At 43.0% G+C, this 21,210-nt stretch overlaps 2 protein-coding genes across 2 annotated transcripts; both read right to left on the bottom strand.

Annotated features, from left to right (window-relative positions):
• Positions 1–628: 628 nt before the first annotated feature.
• Positions 629–20,937, bottom strand: LOC134532139 (cryptochrome-1-like). The gene is made up of 10 exons (XM_063368487.1): positions 20,493–20,937; positions 19,754–19,862; positions 11,871–12,013; positions 9,307–9,491; positions 8,663–8,892; positions 7,370–7,537; positions 5,408–5,548; positions 4,209–4,360; positions 3,077–3,279; positions 629–2,090 (listed from the first exon to the last, which is right to left on the bottom strand). The coding sequence occupies exons 1-10, from the start codon at positions 20,663–20,665 to the stop codon at positions 1,948–1,950; spliced, it is 1,647 nt and encodes a 548-aa protein (XP_063224557.1). The 5' UTR covers positions 20,666–20,937; the 3' UTR covers positions 629–1,947.
• LOC134532140 (uncharacterized) lies at positions 12,023–19,732 on the bottom strand. Its single transcript, XM_063368488.1, has 2 exons — positions 19,556–19,732; positions 12,023–16,136 (listed from the first exon to the last, which is right to left on the bottom strand). The coding sequence occupies exons 1-2, from the start codon at positions 19,681–19,683 to the stop codon at positions 14,801–14,803; spliced, it is 1,464 nt and encodes a 487-aa protein (XP_063224558.1). The 5' UTR covers positions 19,684–19,732; the 3' UTR covers positions 12,023–14,800.
• Positions 20,938–21,210: the final 273 nt, after the last annotated feature.

The following is a 21,210-nucleotide window of genomic DNA, read 5'->3' as shown; positions in this document are numbered from 1 at the left end:
CTCCAGTAGAATACAAGCGATGTCTTTATGGTCCGTGTCTCAGCTTATTGGCACTTAAGTCCTTCATCTTTCCCCTCTTCATCCTTTATGGCCAATACTCTTCCTATGCCCTAGCACTATCAAACAAAAAATACAAAGGAAAATAATGCTATATTAATACCCATGTTTCCCATCCAGTCTTCCCCCAAGAAGGAAACAACCTTGTAAATTTTTTTTGACAGCTTCTTCAATAAAAACAAGAACGTTCTTTACAGCAGTTTTGTCATGAATTAAAAATTTCCGGAGGAAGCGTAGGAAATTCTCACGCAAATAAACAATGTTTGGCCACAGTTGCATCACAAAAACCTGTTCAGAAAGAGTGATAATTGTGTATAGTGCCAGTTCACGACGAGGAGAGGAGGAGAGAGAACCATAAACACTGCTGCATTGCCGCGCGTGCACACACACATAACCCTTCCCCTCTTCCTCTCTCAATCCGGCAGGCAGCCACGTCACTTGCAGCAGGCTGAGTAGCCGCACGACAGGCAGCAGGCTGAGTAGCCGCACGACAGACGGCAGACGTAGGTTAACAGCGCAATTCCCGATGCTTTACACCCACTGCCGAGATATTTTAACCAAACAATTGTTATTTACTCGTGACATATTTATTAAAAACCAACACAGGCTAGTTAATTAAGCATATAGTCATTATAACCCAAAATGGTAATTTTTGCACATGGATCACAGTACATTTTATTCAACAAAAAATCTGCATAAAATCTGCGACACATACGTGGGTAAATACGGTGACAGCAGTGAGCAGAACACAACTGCCAAGCATGTAGCGTACCACTAACTGCAGTCGTGTACTCGGAGCCCAACAGAGAGCAGGCTTGCGTGTTGATCAGTCACCACACTTCTGTGTGAGCGTACTTCGATAAACAGATAAATAATTCCCACAAAGTTCAAATTTTCAGATTAAACTCCGGGACTGATTCAAGTTTGAAGAGCCCAGCCCTAGCAACAAACAAAAACAGAGATGAACTCTGAACCGCTAATATGCATATCAATAATTGATTATAGTTAACCATTTATATTGTTAATGTAAAAATGGGCTCACAGTGTTAGTTGAAACACTTGTTAGATTCAAACCAAACTCTATTACCGAGATCTTAGCCATTACCTGCACTCTGCCCATATTGTTATAAACATATACATTCACAGCCCAAAAACTTTACATTTCATAAAACAAAACAACAAAACTCAACAAAAATGCAGGGTGAACTGGCAATGTCAAATCTATTTTTTTAAAAAAAGTCACAACTAAAAAATAAGTTCATTAACATCAAATTGAAATAAATTATACTATTGTATACTTATAATCAAATTCATGCTAAAGTATTTCTCCAAAACACAATTTGGTAGTATTTACACAGTGAAATAAAAAAAATACATCACAATAATCAAACCACAAGAGAGAAGAAACCCTACGGAAAGTGTGCATCATCTGCTATCCCACCTCTGTCAAGTCTCTTATCACATCTCTCTCTCACCGTGCAGAACGTGAGAAAGTGAACAGCACCAGTCAAAATGGCATTAAGTGACGCAGTTTGTACACACAGCGAGTAGATTTTCAAATAAGCATTTTTTCATGTCGCAAGAAAAAACAGAAAATTTCTGATAGCTTTCAAAAATTCATGGGTCAACTGGGTTCTTGCCGGAAAAATAATTCACAGCCAATCGCGTGTCTCTCCATGTTCCCGGTCTGGTGGCCACCTCGAAAAGTCTTGTAGAAAGATGCACATTCAGTATGCAGAACATTAAAAATTAAAACTTTTTTAACAGTTCCACTAGCACATTTTTAACTGGCAGATTTTAAATGTATTCACGAGGAACACACCTAAAAAAAAATAGTATTACGTACTTAGAAAAATACTTTGAGGGAGCGGCATCGCGCACTTCACGGCTTCACACGGCGCCGGCCTGCTTGCCTGTCTCCTCCTTCACGACGGCGTACTTGCTGGCCGGACTGTACTGCACGGCCGTGATGCAGTCAGGCCCCGGGGACTGCTTGCCCTCCGCGCCCGCCGGCGCCATCTTGGGCACGCACCCTGCCAGGAGCAACACAGCGTGCCGTGAGTATCAACCACCGCCCCACACAGCTCCACAACGCTCCACACTGCTTCACACAGGTACTCACAGCTCCACTCAGGTACACACAACTCCACTCAGGTACACACAGCTCCACTCAGGTACACTCAGGTCCACAACGCTCTACACAGGTCCACAACGCTCTACACAGGTCCACAACGCTCCACACAGGTCCACAACGCTCCACAACGCTCCACACAGGTCCACAAAGGTCCATACTGCTCCACACCACTCCACACAGGTCCACACCACTCCACACAGGTCCACAATGCTCCACACAGGTCCACAACGCTCCACACAGGTCCACAACGCTCCACGCGGGTCCACAACGCTCCACGCAGGTCCACACCGCTCCACGCAGGTCCACAATGCTCCACACCGCTCCACACAGGTCCACACCGCTCCACACAGGTCCACACCGCTCCACGTAGGTCCACACTGCTCCACACCGCTCCACACAGGTCCACAACGCTCCACGCAGGTCCACAACGCTCCACGCAGGTCCACAACGCTCCACGCAGGTCCACAACGCTCCACGCAGGTCCACAACGCTCCACGCAGGTCCACAACGCTCCACGCAGGTCCACAACGCTCCACGCAGGTCCACAACGCTCCACGCAGGTCCACAACGCTCCACGCAGGTCCACAACGCTCCACGCAGGTCCACAATGCTCCACGCAGGTCCACAATGCTCCACAACGCTCCACACAGGTTCACAATGCTCCACACAGGTTCACAATGCTCCACACAGCTCCACAACGCTCCACACAGGTACACACAGCTCCACTCAGGTAATGAGCACACTCTTTTAAAACGTCCTGTGCTTGAAAACTTTTATTTAATTCACAACTAATCAGTAAAAAATAATAAATGCACATAAATAATTACTAAACAAATATAATAGTACTGTATTAAATAAGAAGTGTTGTTTGGCGTAGGGACCCACCGGAGCCGCGGTACTTGCTGAGCTGCTGGTACACCTGCTTCATGCGCTCCATATTGACGCGGCTGACCACCGCGTGGTTCACCATGGGCAGGGCGTAGTCCTTGCCCACGATGCACTTGGCAGCCTTCTGCACCGACTCTGGTGCCATCCACGGCTCGTGGATGTAGCGCGTGGGGAAGTTCTTCAGCACGGGCAGGTAGCGCCTGAACCAAGCCCACGCATCACCGCCCTGACCCTGCCCCTTCTATCGTTCTCAGGCACAACGTTACATCAAGTAGCTTGTAGCCGCGTCCTTGGCGAATTATTCACCAACGTTTCGGTCGACATTGCAGTCGCCGTCATCAGGGAGCAGTTACCTACCGAGGTTCTTAACCTGTTGTCCTGCCCTTTATATACTCTCGCCCGAGGGGGAAGGTGCTTCCCGATTGGCTGCTGCTGTGGGCCAATCAGAGCCTTCCTTTCTTCTGGTTGGCTGGGCTGTTTCGCCAATCGGGGGCGATTTGTCTGATGTTGGCAAAACAGCCCAAGCCAACCAGAACAGTGGAAGGCTCTGATTGGCCTCTGCCTTGCGTGGTGGCAGGCAACTGCACTTTATCTCATTGGTCATCATTCAGCGGTAGTCAGGAGCACTTGCATGCGGTCGGTGGATCATGAAAACTTTTTCAGAATGTATTAAATGACAATTTAACGTCCGAGGTCTGTGACCAGACACAAAGTAACTTTCTTTCAGTGAAATATTTTGAAATTTCTTGACCATCGGCGTTACGGGCTAATGGCGTAGCCTTGGTGTCCCTCGGCTTTCACACTGCAGTACAATGAGTTAAAGTGTGACTGCGTGACTTCAGACTTTTTCTAGCTAGAACTAGTACAAAACAGGCGCAGAGCGATGAACCAATCTGCGCTAATGTGTGAAGAATCATAGATTAAGTTATTTAAATTCTAGGAATATTTTTTTTTTAAATAAGATAAAAAAATTTAAAATATGTTTTGAGAAATTCTTGTGTTTTCAAATGGAATTAACAATTTTTTAATATTTCAAAGCATCTTTCTTATTGAGCATAAATAAATAGTAGTTTCAAAGTGTCGGTTGTTGCCACCGTGCCCGCGTGGAACACGGCGGACGGTGGCTCACCTGACGTAGTCGCCGTTGGGGTCCGCCTTGCGGCCGAAGCGCACGGGGCAGTAGCAGTGGAAGAACTGCTGGAAGAAGGACGAGCAGGACAGCCACATCCACATGCCTGCGTTCACCGACCAATCAGCATCCAGCAGCAGCTCGTCAAACACCTGCCGGCAAGCACACGCACCGCCTCGTCGCCACCCGGCTGCCAGTTCTGCGTCTCCGGGGCACCACCCGCGTTTCACACCACACGTCACAGTTCCCTTAGCATCAGGGGCATGATCATAGGGCGAACTGCGATAATACCAAAATAACAACAAAAAGTACGTCAATACTTTGTATCATTGGATTAATTAGTATTTTTAATCAAAACTAAACTCAAATCACAAAATTGTATATGTAATTGTCTATTAAATGTAATGTATTTAGCATGAAGTTTTTACAAAAATGTATGTACTATAAAGATTGGTAAATTTATTTTACTCCTTTTTGATCTTACAACTGTTATTAATAACTCATGTTTTACATTACAATGTTGATGGATTTTTGAAACAAGTAAGTACGTGCAGATTTATTTTTAGTGTTTTGAGTGCATCATCTATCAGTCAAGGTGACACTAGTTGGTGAAATAAGTTATCTTGTATAAAAATTTGTTTCCAAATTTGGAAATTTTGCTCAATACATAAAAAAAACTTAAAAAAAAACTGTAGAATTTCATTGAATTTCCCGTTTTATTATTTCTTAAGAGTTGCTTGCTATTACTTTTGTGTTATGTTAGTGATTTATTGTTGACGTGGATTTGTTTACACAAAGAGAACTATTTTTACAGGAAGTTTCCATAATGTAATAATGTTTTGCTTTCTAAACATTCAATACACTTTCAAATAATTTGTATGTTAATCATGATATAACTATGTTGATCATGCAGACCACAATCTTTCTTGTGCAAACATAACCTCAATGCCATGTGATACAAATTATTTTATTTATGAACGAACCTTGATACCGGAGCACAATATACAATGTCATGGGCATTATTACATAATAAACACAGTTAGCATGCGAAACAGAAGTTCAAACAACTGTAACTATAATACTAATTGCAGGAGGTGAACATCGGCCTTGATACGAATCCTTGAATAGCAAGGATTGGGTCGCCCCGTCCCCAGTGCTGATGGCAAGGACCCGACCCAGACGGGGGGAAGCCAGGCTACCTTCATGCCCTCCTCCCAGGACATCCAGAGGTCTCCGCGCGTCAGGAAACAGGCGACGGCGTGGCGCGCCAGGTGGTGAATCCAGCCCTCCTCGCGCAGCTGCGTCATGATGGCGTCAATCCAGGGGAACCCGGTCTGCCCCTGCGACCACACACCGACACATGCACGTTGCTTCACTCGCACTGTGAGCAGCACTCTTCTCCTGTCAGGAAGGTTCTCACCTTGTGAGCTCAATAATTATGACTTTACGTTAACATACTGCTACTGCAATGGGGGTTGAAGCGTTCGTCGAATCCTAGGGCGCCACCACGTGTACACCCGGCTACTCTGTTCTCAGGACCGTGACGTAGCCCGTGTGTGGCGAGGCCCGTTTCCCCCCTCTAGCACTCACAAACCTCCGAGACCGACGACAGGTGCGTAAAGCTCCTTCCTCTCGCAGTGCTCGCGACTCACTGCCTGTTCGTCCTCGCTCGGCAACTCTCGGGAGCGGAGCACTGACGTCACATCGGCGGGCGCGGGCCGACACACACACACACACACACGTTGGCAGGTGGGGGTGGAAGGAGGGGGCTTGCAGCGTGTAAGGGGAGAGGTGGTGGCACATCGGGCTGAGAGGGGCGCAGCCCGGGACGATGTCAACACCAAGAAAGGTCTCTAATTTGGCCTCCATGGTTCTGCACATTCTGAGTTCGGCACCAACCTAGCCACTCCCACCCTCGGGAGCTCTCCAGATGGATTCTGGCTGACAACTTCGGCAGTGTGGCTCTGCCGACATCTTTAGTTTCTACAGGGTTTATTGTTAGTGATACAGGGGATTAGTAGGTCCCACCATCTTGCATTGTACCATCTTTTTGCTAATATTTTTATTTTGAACAATCTACTTGCATTTTTGGCATGTCAAGTAACAAATCATATCTCCCAAACCTTATATTTGAGGTTGAATCGAATCGTTTGTAATTCATATTCAAAAATTTGAATATTTGCATACATACAGTATTATGTATTTCAAAAATTTATTTCAACACACGTGCTAATGTGATATTTTTAAACATAATTTACTAAGAGTATAGTATGCAATTAATTTAAATAAATTGTTTACGACCTACTCTATTCACAGGATAAACACAATCTAGAATGTCGGAAAATCCAGGAAATTGAAACTGGTCAGGTAAAGTCAGAGAATTTACTTTAAAAACTGGAAAAGTCATAGAAATTCCTCTTTTTCACCATAATTGTGCTTTGTTAGGGTGGAAAAATAATTACAATTGATAAAAGGCATGGCCCTGGTCTTAACATACAGACATCAAACATCCCTGTCTTTTAGAGAACAGTCTAGGCTCTAGGCTATGCTGTATTCCTAAGGTTCTCTGGAGAACCACAGGTCATGTTGCAGCTAGTATCAAGTAAACAGTTGAGCAGCGACAACATGATCAGGTACATCTCTCGTTGAATAGTCTCGGCTACGCTATTCAATAATATGTCGGCGGCCACATCACTGCACAGGCTACCTATTTTAACTTATAAACTGTAAATTCTCCAAAAAAAAATCGAAATTTTAAAACACCAATTTTAGGATACATATAGGTGGGTCTGTAGTGTTGAAAAACACCACTTTCGTAATTTTATCATTCCATTTACGAAAAAGCAAGGACTCTAGAAATTCACCATCAGAGTTTGTCATGCGAGGAACATTGTGCGGGTGGGTCGCGACTCTGTGAAGGATGACCGGAGTGCCGTGCACACAATTCCGGCTGGGAAAAACGGGATTAGTTGAGCGACTCGTGCGAGGGCAATCCCGTGGATGAGATTCACTGAATCACAAAAGGCATTTGAGCGAACAAAGGAACCGCCCATGCAATGGCAGACACAGAACATTCTACTGACCCAAGCCATGATTGTGTTACACAGTTACAGTGAGCGTAGCGGATGTTCCCGGGGGGAAAGGGAGCGAGGCCCACTCACGCTGGCCCACTTGTAGAGCGCCTCCTTGTTGCGGTCCCAGGGAATCTGCACGCAGATGGGGTTGCCCTGCATCTTGTCGAAGTTGGGGTTCTTGGTGGCCGCGCAGTAGAAGAACTCCCGCCACAGCAGCTGTCCGTGCAGGGACAGCGGGGGGCACGCCTTCTTGATCTGCACACCACGCACGCACACACACGTCATCTCCAGCACTGCGGAGAACACTCTCACAGAGCAGTACACACTGAGAGATACAACACAAAGAGAATGATAACACTGAACTCTTTTAACAACATTCATTATACCCATTCCTCAGGAGTAGAACAGTGAAGACAGAAACTGTGTGCATTTCCTACAACTACCCAAGTAACTAAACTAAACATAAAACACCATCAAGTTCAAAATTTGAATATTTTTGTTTCAGTAAAAGGTTTAGTCATTTGTGTTTTTTTTATAATATAATGTACCAAATATTAAAAAAAAAAAAAAATTACCTACTTTACAAAGGTTTCCATCAACATTAAATAATTTTCTTAGTCACAGATTTTATATAAATACTAATAATACTACACTGTTGAACCTCATAACAAAGTAGTACTTCACTAGGATAATTTTCACTCGTAAGTACAATATAAACTCTTCAATCCAGGACATTTGTAACCAAAGGTTACGTCGCTCTCATACTTCGGTAAAACATGTCATTACAATGAATCTTGACTTATTTTTTTGCCTCTACAATGTATATTAAAAGTCAGCTTATTCTATCATTAAAAAAACCCAGTAACTCTGTTCTGCATGATGGTAAATACAAAAAGAGAAAACGAGAAACACAAATAAAAGACTGACATCCCACTTCTCCCTAAAGTGCTAGTTTCATCTTTCAACGCAATACGAGTGGCGGCCAACCAGAGGAAGATGGAGAGGGGGGGGGGGGGGGTGCAGTGGCGTAGCCAAGATTTGTGTATGGGGGGTGTTAAGAAGCATGCCCCCCCCCCCCCCACATAGTAAAGCCTTTTGGGCCAGGGGTCCTCCCCCGAGAAAATTTGGATTTTAAGGTGTAAAATAGTGCTATTTTAGCAGTTTTCGGTACTTAAATTTAAATATTGTAATGGTAAAAATTTTATTAATTTTAATATGAAATTTGTTTGAGTGATGAATAAGAAATTAATTAAAGATTTGGTGCTAGGGAGGGGGGGGGGGGGTTTAACCCCTAAATCCACCCTTGGCTACGCCCCTGAGGGGTGGATGTGATGAATGCGGTAATGTCTGAAGGGGAGGAAGAGCGGGGCGGGGCAGCACCTTCTTGTAGAGGTCGGTGAGCTGGTAGTAGAAGAGGCGGGTGGACAGACAGCCGAAGCGCAGGTAGGGGCTGAGCCCCGTCTGGCTGGCCAGCAGCGACTGGGGCGTCATCTTGGGGCGCCCGAACGACGCCACCCACGCCTTGCGCTCCAGATGCCTCTCCAGCCGGGCCAGCGCCTCCGACTCCCCCCCGTGCCACACCGGGGGCTTCAGCCCCTCCGTGTCGAAGCCTGCAGCAGCACGGCCGTCGTGTCACGCCTCTCACCGCGCAACAGCCCAGGTTACAGCCTTCCTCATGCAGTCCAGCAATAATCATTTGTTATATTTCAGGTTAGACGTAAAATATTTCACCGGGATTATTGTTTTTAATTTTAAAATTCATAAATTTATTTTTTAGTATTTTCTTTCAGCTGGCTACTTTGGGTTTAATAAAATAAAAGGCTCTTTTACACCATGTCTACCCAAAACAGGAAAAAAAAAAAAAAAAAAAAAAATTCCTGATAAAAATTTAACATTTTTCTTGCTAATTTTTTAAAATTAATATACATATATTTTGGAATATTCTGAAAGAAATCAATGAAATCCAGCCTCCATCATCACCACAGTCTGAGCCAGGGCCGACAGGGGCGGAGGCCGCTACTGACCCAGCTCCTCCAGCGTCGGCACGCCGAACACCTCGTCGTGCTCCTCAGACACGGGCGTGGACGCCGAGTGCACCAGCTTCAGGCTGATGGTGTTCTCCGGCGGGGGAGGCGGGTCCATGGACGCGATCACCGCCTGGAACCTGTGGTAGGTGAGCGGCGCCTTGCCGCCGTTCTTCTCGATGATCCTGCGCGACACACGCGTCACACGTCATAGCGGCGCTCCCACCTGCTTCTACACTCTACAGACACAATCAATAATCATTTCTCTTCACAAAAATAACTTACAGGTACAAATTTTTACTCTCTCTTCGCCTAAACGGAAGCTTATACTTTTACAATGTATAACCAGAGACCTGAAAAATTCGCGGGTTCATTTCGTGTTATGCTAAAATTTAAATAATTATACCTTAGTGCTGCTTCTGTCATTCGTTCACTGTTAATCTGGAGGACTGAGGGCCAATCAGATACCCTCATTCATAGAAGTGTCGAATCACAGGCCACCCAGTCGAGACGACTCACACGTCAGCGGCCAATGAACAGTTGGTATTTGCCCGAGTGTGTAGAGGATATTGGAGTCTATCCTGGAGGTCATTGAACCCGCAATTTTTTCTGGTCTCTATGTATAACTTATCAAGGCAGACCAAATATTTTTCATCATCTATGCCATTATATGACTGTTTTCCAAACAAAATTATTTTACCACATAAATTTTCTAGGTCTGAGGGTTCTAGCCGCATCAAGGGCCAAGATTACACAGACGTTAGTAGGTAACTGCTATCCTGAAGCCTGAAGATGGCGATTGCAACGTCGACCGAAACGTCGGTGAAATCGTCCTCTTTCATCGCGGCTACGCCCCCACAAACCAAGCAACGTCAGACAATGGTCGGGATAGCCTGTTATCCTTGTATTTTACCACCTGTTTCTAGAAGTCACAGGGATTTGGTGAAAACGTTTATTCTAAGTATGACACTGCCTCATCACATGTTAGCAATTTAGATTGTGCTCCTTCACTTTTAATTTCACAGAAAGTTCTGAACAGTTCTCTTGGCAGGGTGATCCCACTCAGCAGACACGGAGTAAAATGGCGCAGGTGGAAGAAACTAGGATCTGTATTCCGTTGTCCACCGTTTCCAGAAACCACTAATCGCAAATTTCCGTGGAGTGTTACCCGTGTATTGGCCATTGCTGATTTCTACTTCTGTTAACACTAGTTTGTGCATTATTTATTCTTTATTTTATAACTTCCATTAGACAGACAAGTGTTTTCACACAATGGACACATCACATATACAAATGGTAAATAATATACACAGACATAAAACTACAACAGTCATAAAAAATATTAGAGATTAAAAAATACTTTGCTAAAATCTAAGAATTATAAACATTAAAAATATTATTCAGGAAAAAAAATTAAAGAAGTTTAAATTACAGTGAGATATTCTGCTGTAATAACATTTAGGTATTTAAGCAGAAGACAATCCCAGCTAAAAGTTTTGTAGATAGTATGCACGGTACAACAAGAACACTATTATTTCTGAAAAGGGGCTACAATGTTACTGTAAATGTTTATTTATTTAGTATTCCTCCAATTGCTCTTGTTTGTAATACAAGGACAGTATTTAGTTCAAGGATGTTGATCCCTCAAAATATGCCTTGGGAAATGACTGACTGAATTAAAATAAGCATAAGTCTTTCGAACAAAAATTGCTTTTTGTAGAAAGTTGCCTAAGTAAAAAAACACCGCCTACGTCACATATTTTATTTTTTTGAAAATTAGTTTTTTATTTCTCCATGGAAAAGTAAGCATTTAGCATCTTCTCATCACAAAGTGTATTTGCAGTAAATCCAACAGAATGCGCTGGTATGGTCTTTTTCTAACACCGGCTATCACTAAGTTCCAGCATGGCGCATAAAGTTATCAAGCTCTCCTGAAAAACGTGATTTTTGTCACATAGGCAGTGTTGTTTCTTAAGGGGCCCGCCTCGTCAGGGGTGTATGTGTGTTAGTGAGGCGGGAAGATAAGTGCGACGCTCGCTGGTATTTCCAGCGCGGTATAGCCTCTAAGCGCAAGTCTCTGAACTGGCGCTCATTCGTCTCGTCGTCACAGGATAACTGTGAAATTTGAGCAGTGACCGTAACATTAAATGGCTGAGAAATAAAGATAAAGGTGTTATACAAGCCCCTTAAGTGCTTTCAAGAATCTGTACTGATTGTTTTATGCCTAAAAATTACTCTGAAAACACGCATTTTAGGCATTTTAACGCTTCTAAAAAAAAGTTTAAAAACTTAATCCGAAATTAAAAGTACTTTTCGGCCCTCAGCGAACTCTTAAATGCTAGTCGTAAATAGGCCCCACTCGGATATCTTGAGTAGTTTTGAAATCGCGTTGTTTTTCCTGAAGCTCTGCACACCGTATGTGTGCCCAGGTAGGCGGGACCCTTAAGCGAGAATATGCTTAGTCTTTTACCAATAAGTTCAAAGTAGCCCTTCCATTTAAAATGTTCATCAACCAGAATACCTAAGAATCCAGCACTGTGTGTGTGTGTGTGTGTGCGACTCACTTCTCCAGCTCGTAGAGAGTGTGCGAGACGCGCACTACGACCGTGATGTTGAGGGCCTTGCACATCACCATGATGTTCTGGTCCCGCACGCGCCCAAACGGCTCCGGGTCCTCTTCGAACGTGAGACACGTGGTGCCCCATTCCTGCAACACGACCGGAGACCTAGCAGCTGGGCGACAACGCTCCTCCGTCTTGCACACGATCGCTCGGGTCGCATTCCGGCACTAACATTGTAACACAGAGATGTTGGAAAAGAACAAACTAACTATGTAGCACACTTAAACGCAGGGATGAGAATAGTAATAGCTGCTATAAAACATATTAAAATCCAATTTTAAAAAAAAAACATAAGATGCATAAACAGTGCAAAATTTACAAGTTTTTAATGTGTTAAAAAAAAACTACCTACCACAGACGAAGGGCAAACTGTCCACTTTACCACTATCAAGAGGTACAAATCTATTTTCAATATCACAAAATACTGAAAAAAAAAAATTTTAACACACAGTTAATGCACAACCAATAAATTTGTTGGTTAGTTGTCCAGAAATTTCTCTGAAGCACATGTGTGACCCAAGAATAGTGTGTATCGGAAATCCATGGCCCTAACATTTAATTTGATCACTAATTACATTTACTTTATAAGTTCAAAGTAGGACAGTAAAACACAAATTTTTGGGAGATGCTAATAATGAATAATTAATTCAAAAAATTTTTACATATCAAATCGAATCACTGGGCCCGAAATTCGCAAATTGTAGTGTGCATGTGTTATCTGCTGCCAAGTCGGAAACAAATGAATATTAAAATACATTATTTGTACACTAGCAGTCTTTATTAAAAAGTTTTGAAGTTTAAAGAGTTTGAAGGGCACTTATTCAATTAAAGACCAATTAAGGACTTTATAAGGAAATTAAGGAGGCATATGAACCCTGAACCTCATGAGTAGAGATAAGATTTTACGGTTTTATTTTCAGCTTAGAAACTATAGGGTCAAAACAAGTGCGTCATCAGTTGAAACTCATTATTGATCTTTACAGTCAGCTTGTTCTGACAATTTGGCAACAAACCACATACTATTATCTTTGAAATATTTGTGCAATGGGAGTGCATGACTTGATGTAAGCTTTTGGACATACGCCATTGCTAAGCACATGTATGTCTGTAGAAGAAAACTACAAAAAAAACAAAAGACAAAAACACAAATTAAGCAAAATTTGCTGTTGTCAACAGGTCATAAACACCACATTATATTCCATGGAGGCTGAGCCAACTCTAAAGGACAGAACTGTAATACCAATCCCATCCATCATGGAAATGATTACCCCTGTGTCACCACGACATATTTCCAGTTCAAGGATATTTTCTACAAACAGACCGATGGCACGGCAATGGGCTCTTCTCTTTCACCATTTATGGCCAATATATTTATGGAAAACTTTGAGCAAGAAGCACTTGGCAAAAGTAATAGCCCTCCTAAAATCTGGCTCCGTTATGTAGACGACACCTTCACTGTCTGGCAACATGGACCTGAAACTTTGGAGGAATTTGTGAACCACCTCAACTCTCTGAGGCCATCAATAAAATTCACATATGAAAAAGAAACCAATGGTAGCATTCCTTTCCTGGATGTACTAGTCAGCAGAAAAAACAACAGCCTGGAAAATAAAGTATACAGGAAACGTACACACACACAAGCCAATACCTTAATTTTGCATCCAACCATCCCAAAACAACAAAAACTGGCATAATTCACACACTAACCAACCGAGCTGAGATTATTTGTTCTGATGAGAAATCTATTGCGGTTGAACACAATCATATAAAAAAGGAACTCGTAGCCAATGGTTACCCATCAACACCATCAAACAGCATATGAAATCCAACAAAACACTCAAATCCACAGAAACCGAGAAACTGGTAGGAACCCTAGTCATTCCGTATGTTCAAGGGCTTTCAGAAAAAATTATACGCCTGGGAAACAAATATGGACTTAAAACAGCATTCCGTTCTAAATCTACTATTAAAGTATTGTTACCAAGGTGAAACCAGCCACAGAAAAATTACAAACTCACAACTGTGTATCAGATCCCCTGTGAATGTGACCACGTGTACGTAGGTGAAACTAGCAGAGCTCTATCCACCCGAATCAAAGAACACAAAAACAACTGCAAGAAGGGTGAAACCCTAAAATCCAGACTTGCTGAACATACATGGGAAAATAGCCACAATATTCTCTGGGAAGACTCCACACCACTCATACAAGAACCCGATAAAGTAAAAAGCAAAATCAAAGAATCAGCCTTCATTATTAGCAGTAAAAATGTTTTCATCCAGCAGAGCATTGAATTAAAAAATATGTGGATCCCTTTGATTAAGAGGGGCTCAGTATCTGTGCTTAATGAAGCACCCCCTCAGCAGACTCTCGTCTGACTGATAAAGGGATAACATCATCGCCCGTGAGGGCCGCGGGGCCCGAATGCCGCAACTTGGCATCGAACTCCGCGACCCTTTAGGAGTACCAGGTGGCTTACTGCCGACCCATTACCTCCTGTTTTGCCTAATGTGAATTCGGTTTTGACTTTTTGTGAATGACTTTTAAATAAGCTGCGAAGCTGTGTTTTGTTGCAAATGACCTGGTATAATCTACTTTAATTTCGTGTGGTGACTCTACTTTAAACTCGTGTGTTGTCCAGCCCTCCCTTTAAGTTTAAATTTAAATTCAAAGGGCGTGGGAAGGGGGGAAAATATTAATTTAAGCTGAGCAGTTGGCCTTGGCTGCTCAGTTTGTTTTGATTTATATGTTGTTATTAAAAACGTGTTGATTTATTTATTTGCGTGTGGGCAGAGGCTGGACTGATTTACTGTGTTAGCTAGTGTGTTGTGTGTGTGGCGAGGTTCCTAGACCGTGGGCTGCTGACCCCCTCCCTTTAACGGGAAGAGGGGCTAGGCCGGCGGAGGGGACAAGTCCCCTCTGCCCACGGCTGGCTCGGTGTGTACCTAGCGCGGCTCAGAACCGCAGTTAACATTTCTGCCAACTGCAGCACTGCGCCGCGCGAAGTAGACTGCAGCTCGGTGCGGCCCCAGGCCCTGGGGAGCTGCGGTCTGTTATGAGCTGGTTCAGCTGCGAGTTGTGCGCCCTTGGTGGCTAGGCCGGCCTCCAGGAGTCGAGTGGCTTCTTCAAATGTAGCAAAAGCCACTCGGTGAAGGCCGGTGGGGCGCCCTGTTGCCTTGCTGCGTATGCGCCAACACTTGGTCGGTTTGTGGCCGGCCTCGTGCAGTGCAGACTCCACTTCTTCGGTCGGTACCCCAGCCCCTCCGCCGCCCCGCAGGACGACAAAGTGCCAGGGCACTCTCTTCAGTTGCGGAGGCTGCTGGCGATGTTCTGCAGCAGGCTGCAGTCTTGGTTCCCGCGCAACAGTGGCGGCCGCCTCCCTCTTCTTGGCTGGAGGGGCCGGCGTCACTGGGCGGTCTCGAGGCGTGCGCAGCTGTTGTTGACTTGGTGCTGGTGCTGTGGCTGCAGTGCTGGTACCTTTCTCTGCCGTAAAAACGGCGGTTTGGGTGCCAGAGTGTTTCCACTTGGCTGCGGCGGGCGTCTGACACGAGGTGTGTCGGAGCCCTGCTGGTTTGTCCGTCTGTGTGCTGCAGTCCTGCAGCTCTGGAGTGAGCTCAGGCGTCTGGAATGAGCTGTCGTTGCTGTGGTTATTCTTGTTTTGCCTTGCTTGCTCCTCGCATTGCACCACATCCCAGTAGATGCCCCATCCGAGGTAATCCGGCGGGTCTGATGCAATGCGGACGGCCGCATGTGTTGTACGAATGCGGTACCTTGAGTCCCGCACTCTCTTGAGACGGTCAAGGCAGGCCGAATCACGCAGATACACCAACGCCTCTGTGGTGCCTGCTGCGCTGCGGATCGGCACTACATCTACTTCTGGCTGGTACTCTTCATCGTCGTAGTCCTCCACGTATCCAGTGACCAGCTCGCTCAGCTTCCCCGGCTCGATGGCTGGATCCCACTTGATCATGCAGCAGAAAGCCAGGGAGCCGATGCCAGCGGGCATGTGATCCTCGTAGATCTTCTCGTAGAAGTCGATAATTCGACCACTCTCTGAGCGCAACGGCGACAAGTCCTTGTCGCAGTCTGCCTCTAGGCTAGGTTCGCACTGCTCGGTGTGCTTGTGGCCGCGGTGGTTTCCCCTCCTCTTTCGGTGCGGGTTTGGCATCTTGCTGCTAGTGAGGAGAGAGCTCGACCGACCAGGCTGACTGCTAGAGTGCGAATGACCTTTGATTAAGAGAGAAACATCCCTGCAGCACAAAACAATAACCAATCCGCTCTAACTCCATGGTGCACAGCCAATTGGGAGTCAGCTTGTCTGCCATTGGCTGAACAAGATGTAGTCCTTTCTCTGATAACTACAGTAGAACCCTCTGCTTATAATGTCATATTTTTAAAGTCCCAATATTTCCCCCATAAGGACAATGTATTTATTTCCTGCATGTAACGTTCATAAATAGTGTAATTTCCTGCTTGTAATGTTTGCTTTCTAACATTCAATAAATGGGGAAAAAATGTTTTAAAACCAAATTATTCCAACACTTACGATAAAAAGTTTCCTTTATGTATGTTTATGTTTAGAATCACTGCCATACAATACATGAAGTTTGTTAAAATACAATTTTATGCAATATACTGAAGGTACACAATGTTCATAGTTACGTGTCAGTTGGTACCCTTAGTCAACTCTTTTCTTCCTTGAAATTCCAGTGGGTATTCAGATGCACGTACATAGTCCTATGATATTTAAGTTGCCAACCATTGAGCGAGGGCATAACTAAAAGTGTTTTCTATTGCTTACAAATAATTTTTTTTTTTTCATTCATACGTAGGAATCCCAAAATTAAACATTTTCAGGTGGCGAAGGAGTAGACGTTCTCACTCTTAATGTTGTAGTCATGAATCGTGACACAATTTTACAAAAAAATGTGGCAGTGTATCTTTAAAGACAAACAAAATTTAACCAGGGAATAAGACAAAGTTGAAAAATTGTTGGCTTGTTTCAGAAAATTCATGTATCAAGTATACTATCTTTGGTTTTAACATTAAAGTTATTTACATAGCTTGTTGAGTCCATTGGTACAAAGCTCAAACATTGTTAAGTGCTAAATTGAGATTTCCTGCTTATAATGTTTTTTTCTTGTGCTCCCTTGAAAAACATTATAACAGGGTTCTACTGTACCCCCATATTTCCAGCCCCTACTCAGTCGCACCTGTGTTTTCGTACCATGTGTGTCTCTGCCTAAGGACGGGAGCAGATAGCAGTTCCCGAAACTTCGCTTGTTTCTGTTTTGGAAAACTATTGTGTTTGTTTCGTCTTTTCGTTTTGTCGTGTTTTTTTTGTCTTGTTTCAACTGTTGGGCTGAATTTTTTTGGGTTCAATATTTTTGTGCTGTCATCATTTGTGGGGGTTTTTTCGTTCTGTTAGTCAATTTTTCTTTGTTTTTCTTTGTTTGTTGACCATATTCCTGTCATGGAATATTATGTGGTGTTTATATCCTGTTGACAACAGCAAATTTTTGCTTAATTTGGGTTTTTGTCTTTTGTGTTTTTTGTAGTTTTCTTCTACAGACATACATGTACTTATCAATGGCGTATGTCCAAAAGCTTACATCAAGTTAAACCACATACTAAAATAATAAAACTTAATAAATTGAATATATATAAAAAAATTAAATTTTAGTGATTTGAATAAAATGTTAATATATTTCATGAACTTAACGGCACTTCAGTTCAGAATGGCAAATTAACTCGCATTTCAATGGGTTTTTTTAATATATATACGTGTTTACACACATTTCTGTTTTATTTTAGTTTTATCAAAAATTTTCATAAAATCTTGCCTCTGCTTATGAGAGAGGCTTCTGCCACTCCCTGCCCCGCTGATACGATGACAAGAAGCGATCAAACGACAAATGAGCGTAAACACGCCACAAACGCTGGAAGCTAAGCTGCTAAGGAACGACCCCTGCCGGTCGATACCTGGCGAGCACTCGACCGAGCGAGCCCCCGATGCATCAGATAGCATGAACGCTGAACAGCATGGTAATGCTCCGCAGGAAGCTGCTCTGACTTTCAGATGCGGTCTCCCGTCAAGCATTACTGCGAGCTGTTACGTCCCAGATGCATTCTGGGCCCTGCTTCCTGCTATCTGGCAGCCTCGCCTACCTTCACCTTTAAAGGCAGATGTGGAACACATACTTCAAAACCCAGACAAATATTTCAGGATTTTCAAACAGCCAGATCAGAACACATGAATGGGAAGTAAAAATTTGAAGAAAAAAATCACATAAAAAGACCTCAGTTGTGCTACAGCAGTTGAACGCACAATTCTGTGGATAATTCTTTAGTTGCACCATCATAACTAAAAACTACCACTTTTTAAAGAAAAGATACAACCATCTCTTCTGAAAGACACAATCAGGATTGCAGCTGCAGAAATAAAAATTAGTCTTTTACTTCACTTTCCATGACGTTTCACATCAAATAAACTCAGGAAATTATTTTCCAATGATCTAAGTTAAACCACTTTAATCCAGAAAAAAATAATTTTGTTTACAACCCTCACCTTCAAATTTAAAGTAATATAATTTTGTTTTTTCTAAACATAAATCTGAAGTCAAAACCACACAGTATCTCGGAAGAGACTGGGAACACACAGCACTGAATCCGGCCGTTGTGTACAAGAAGGCAGCACACCTCACTTTAGAACACTTTCCATTACTTTGCACATGGGCACATTTAAAATTAGTTTGAAAGCCATCCACCAATGGTAAGAGATGAAAGTGCTTCAAAATACGCTATAATTAACTGTGGAACTGTTCTGGCCACAAAACGAACTGGCTTCCCTTGTGCCGATGCATTATAAAACATTTACAATGTAATAGCCGCCGCTGCCATGGACAGGAAAATAGCATCAACAATGCAATAGAAGTTACCTTGGAGACGAAGAAAACAAACAATTCAATGTCAAAACTTTGTCAAGAAGTATCAAAGTTCTGCTCTAGGTGTTGGTTATCTCAACATCTCATGTTGGCAGTAACCTTCCTTGCATTTGGAAGGTCAAGTGTGTAATTTCATTTAGATCAGAGGAAAACACTATTTGTGTAAGAAATAAAGAAACAGAAACTTTTATCTCTGTCTCTATTTATACATATAGTTTCCGTTTGTTTGTTTCTTAAAACAAATTTACAGTTTTACTCCAATCTCGATGAAATTTTAAACACTCGACCAACAGGAAATGAGGAAGGTCATGCATCTACGTAATATTTCAGGGAAAGCGCCCCTTGAAGCAGAATTTTCGTATTTCTTGATCAAATCTTGGATACTCAGTACTCGGCGTACCTACGAGGAGGGGCATTATGAGCAGTCAAGTGTTCAGGGCCTGATTAACCCTCAGGCTAATTAGGCTGCAGTCTAGGGTGCGAGGTTCGGGGGGGATGGGGGCGCTGAAATTGTGTCTTTGCATGCACTATTAATCTAGCATCATTGCATCTACCCTACATATTTCATCTAGACCGAGACAAAACACTAAAACTAAATGCGCTGTGAACTGAAAAAGCTTGGGACTCCCTGATTTTAACAATATGCATTTGAAATTTTAAAAAGCGCACTTAAAACAAACACTGACTTGTCACCCGGCGGGGGCGCGTCCTCACAATTAGCCCGGGGGCGGTCAGAACTCTCGATCAGCCGGTGCGCGTGTTCCGCCTGCAGCGAAGCACGAGAACTGCAGCTAGTTTCACATGTATAACGCATGAAATAGTTATTCTGCTGGCTGAAGAAGATGTGGAGACTACAACCGACACTAGGCGGGGCGACGGCGCACCTTGAAGAGCTTGGGCAAGGTGTCGGCGGGCTGGCCTCGGATCACGAACAGGCGGGAGTTGAGGCGCCTCAGGCTGTGGTCCAGATCCTCCAGGCACTGCAGCAGGAACCTGCGACAACCCCGCGTCCCTTCAGACACTCCTCGACGCTCCCACAGCTCTCGGCACCAGTCACAGCTATACACTAGTACGGATATCCGTGCAAAACAACTGCTTTCTGTAAAAAAAAAAAAATCAGGAAATTTAGAAAATTATACTTTTGAATTCTTCTGATTATCCTCAGCGTTGCGGTATTTGAAGCAGTTTTCCTTATGTAGATTCTGTAGTACTGGTTCAAAGTTACCATGAATGTCAGTCTAACTTTGCACCAGGATAAAAAATATATATATTTGTATAATTAAGTCCACATAAATTGCAATTTTACGTAGAACCAGGCATTATGAATGTCAGGGGTATATATTTTCTACTGAGAGATTAAGAAAATTAATTGTTATTAAATCTCCAAAGAAGGAAATATAGGAAATGTGGTTCAATGTTACCCTGAATGACAGTACATTAAATGTTTAGGGTAGGATTCAAGTGGTTCAGGGGTTTTACCTGCAATGCTTTAAGTAATTGTATGTTGAAAATATGGTAGGTAGTAGTTCCAAATTAGAGCTTACTGGAGGATTCCAAAAATATTTAAAAAAAAACATCAAAAATAAAACAAAGAAAGACTGGTGTAACATAGCAAATAGTTACCTCCATTTGTTGATTCCAACATTCGAAGAACCTGCAAACCAGGGGTCCAAAATAAACACACACCGGAAGGTCGTAGCACCTTTTAACCCCTCACGCAAACTAGGGTTATCATGCAGACGAAGTCCCCTTCGAAACCAATGTACGGAATGCTTTTGTCTCTTCTCTCCGCTCATAATTAGTTTATCCAAGTCAAATATAAACCGATATCAACGCGTATTTCATCTTGAATACGCCACAATCATACCTATGATGTTTACGTTCGTATTAATAAATATTACACGATCCTTTCAAAACGCACAAACACAAATCATTACCAACACACAACACCACTCGGAAGCACACCGTACGCAACGTGACAAGCAACGTGACTTTCCAAGCAGCTGGTAAAATCACGCTACTATTGGTTACTTCAGTCACATGACATTAGAGTCACGTTACGAAGTGTGATGTAGGTCGCTTTCCAAACGCATAGGTTAATACGGTGCATTAAATGAAAATAATGTTAAAGTATAGCCCCAATAACAAAGAGTGCAATTTTTAGATATTTTTAATTTTTAAAAACTGTACAAATATAAATAAAATAAAGTGTAAGAAATAGAATGAGCGTTTATGATAATAAAAGTTTATATTACAAATTAAATATTGTTAAAAGTTATTCTTTAAAACTGTAAAAATATATACAGTAAGAACATGATTTTTGCAAAACGTACGTTCTTTT

Source organism: Bacillus rossius, chromosome 5, assembly GCF_032445375.1.
Source record: "Bacillus rossius redtenbacheri isolate Brsri chromosome 5, Brsri_v3, whole genome shotgun sequence".
Lineage (NCBI taxonomy): Eukaryota > Metazoa > Arthropoda > Insecta > Phasmatodea > Bacillidae > Bacillus > Bacillus rossius.
Note: the sequence above shows the minus strand (reverse complement) of the source record. Positions and strands in the feature narration are given on the sequence as shown.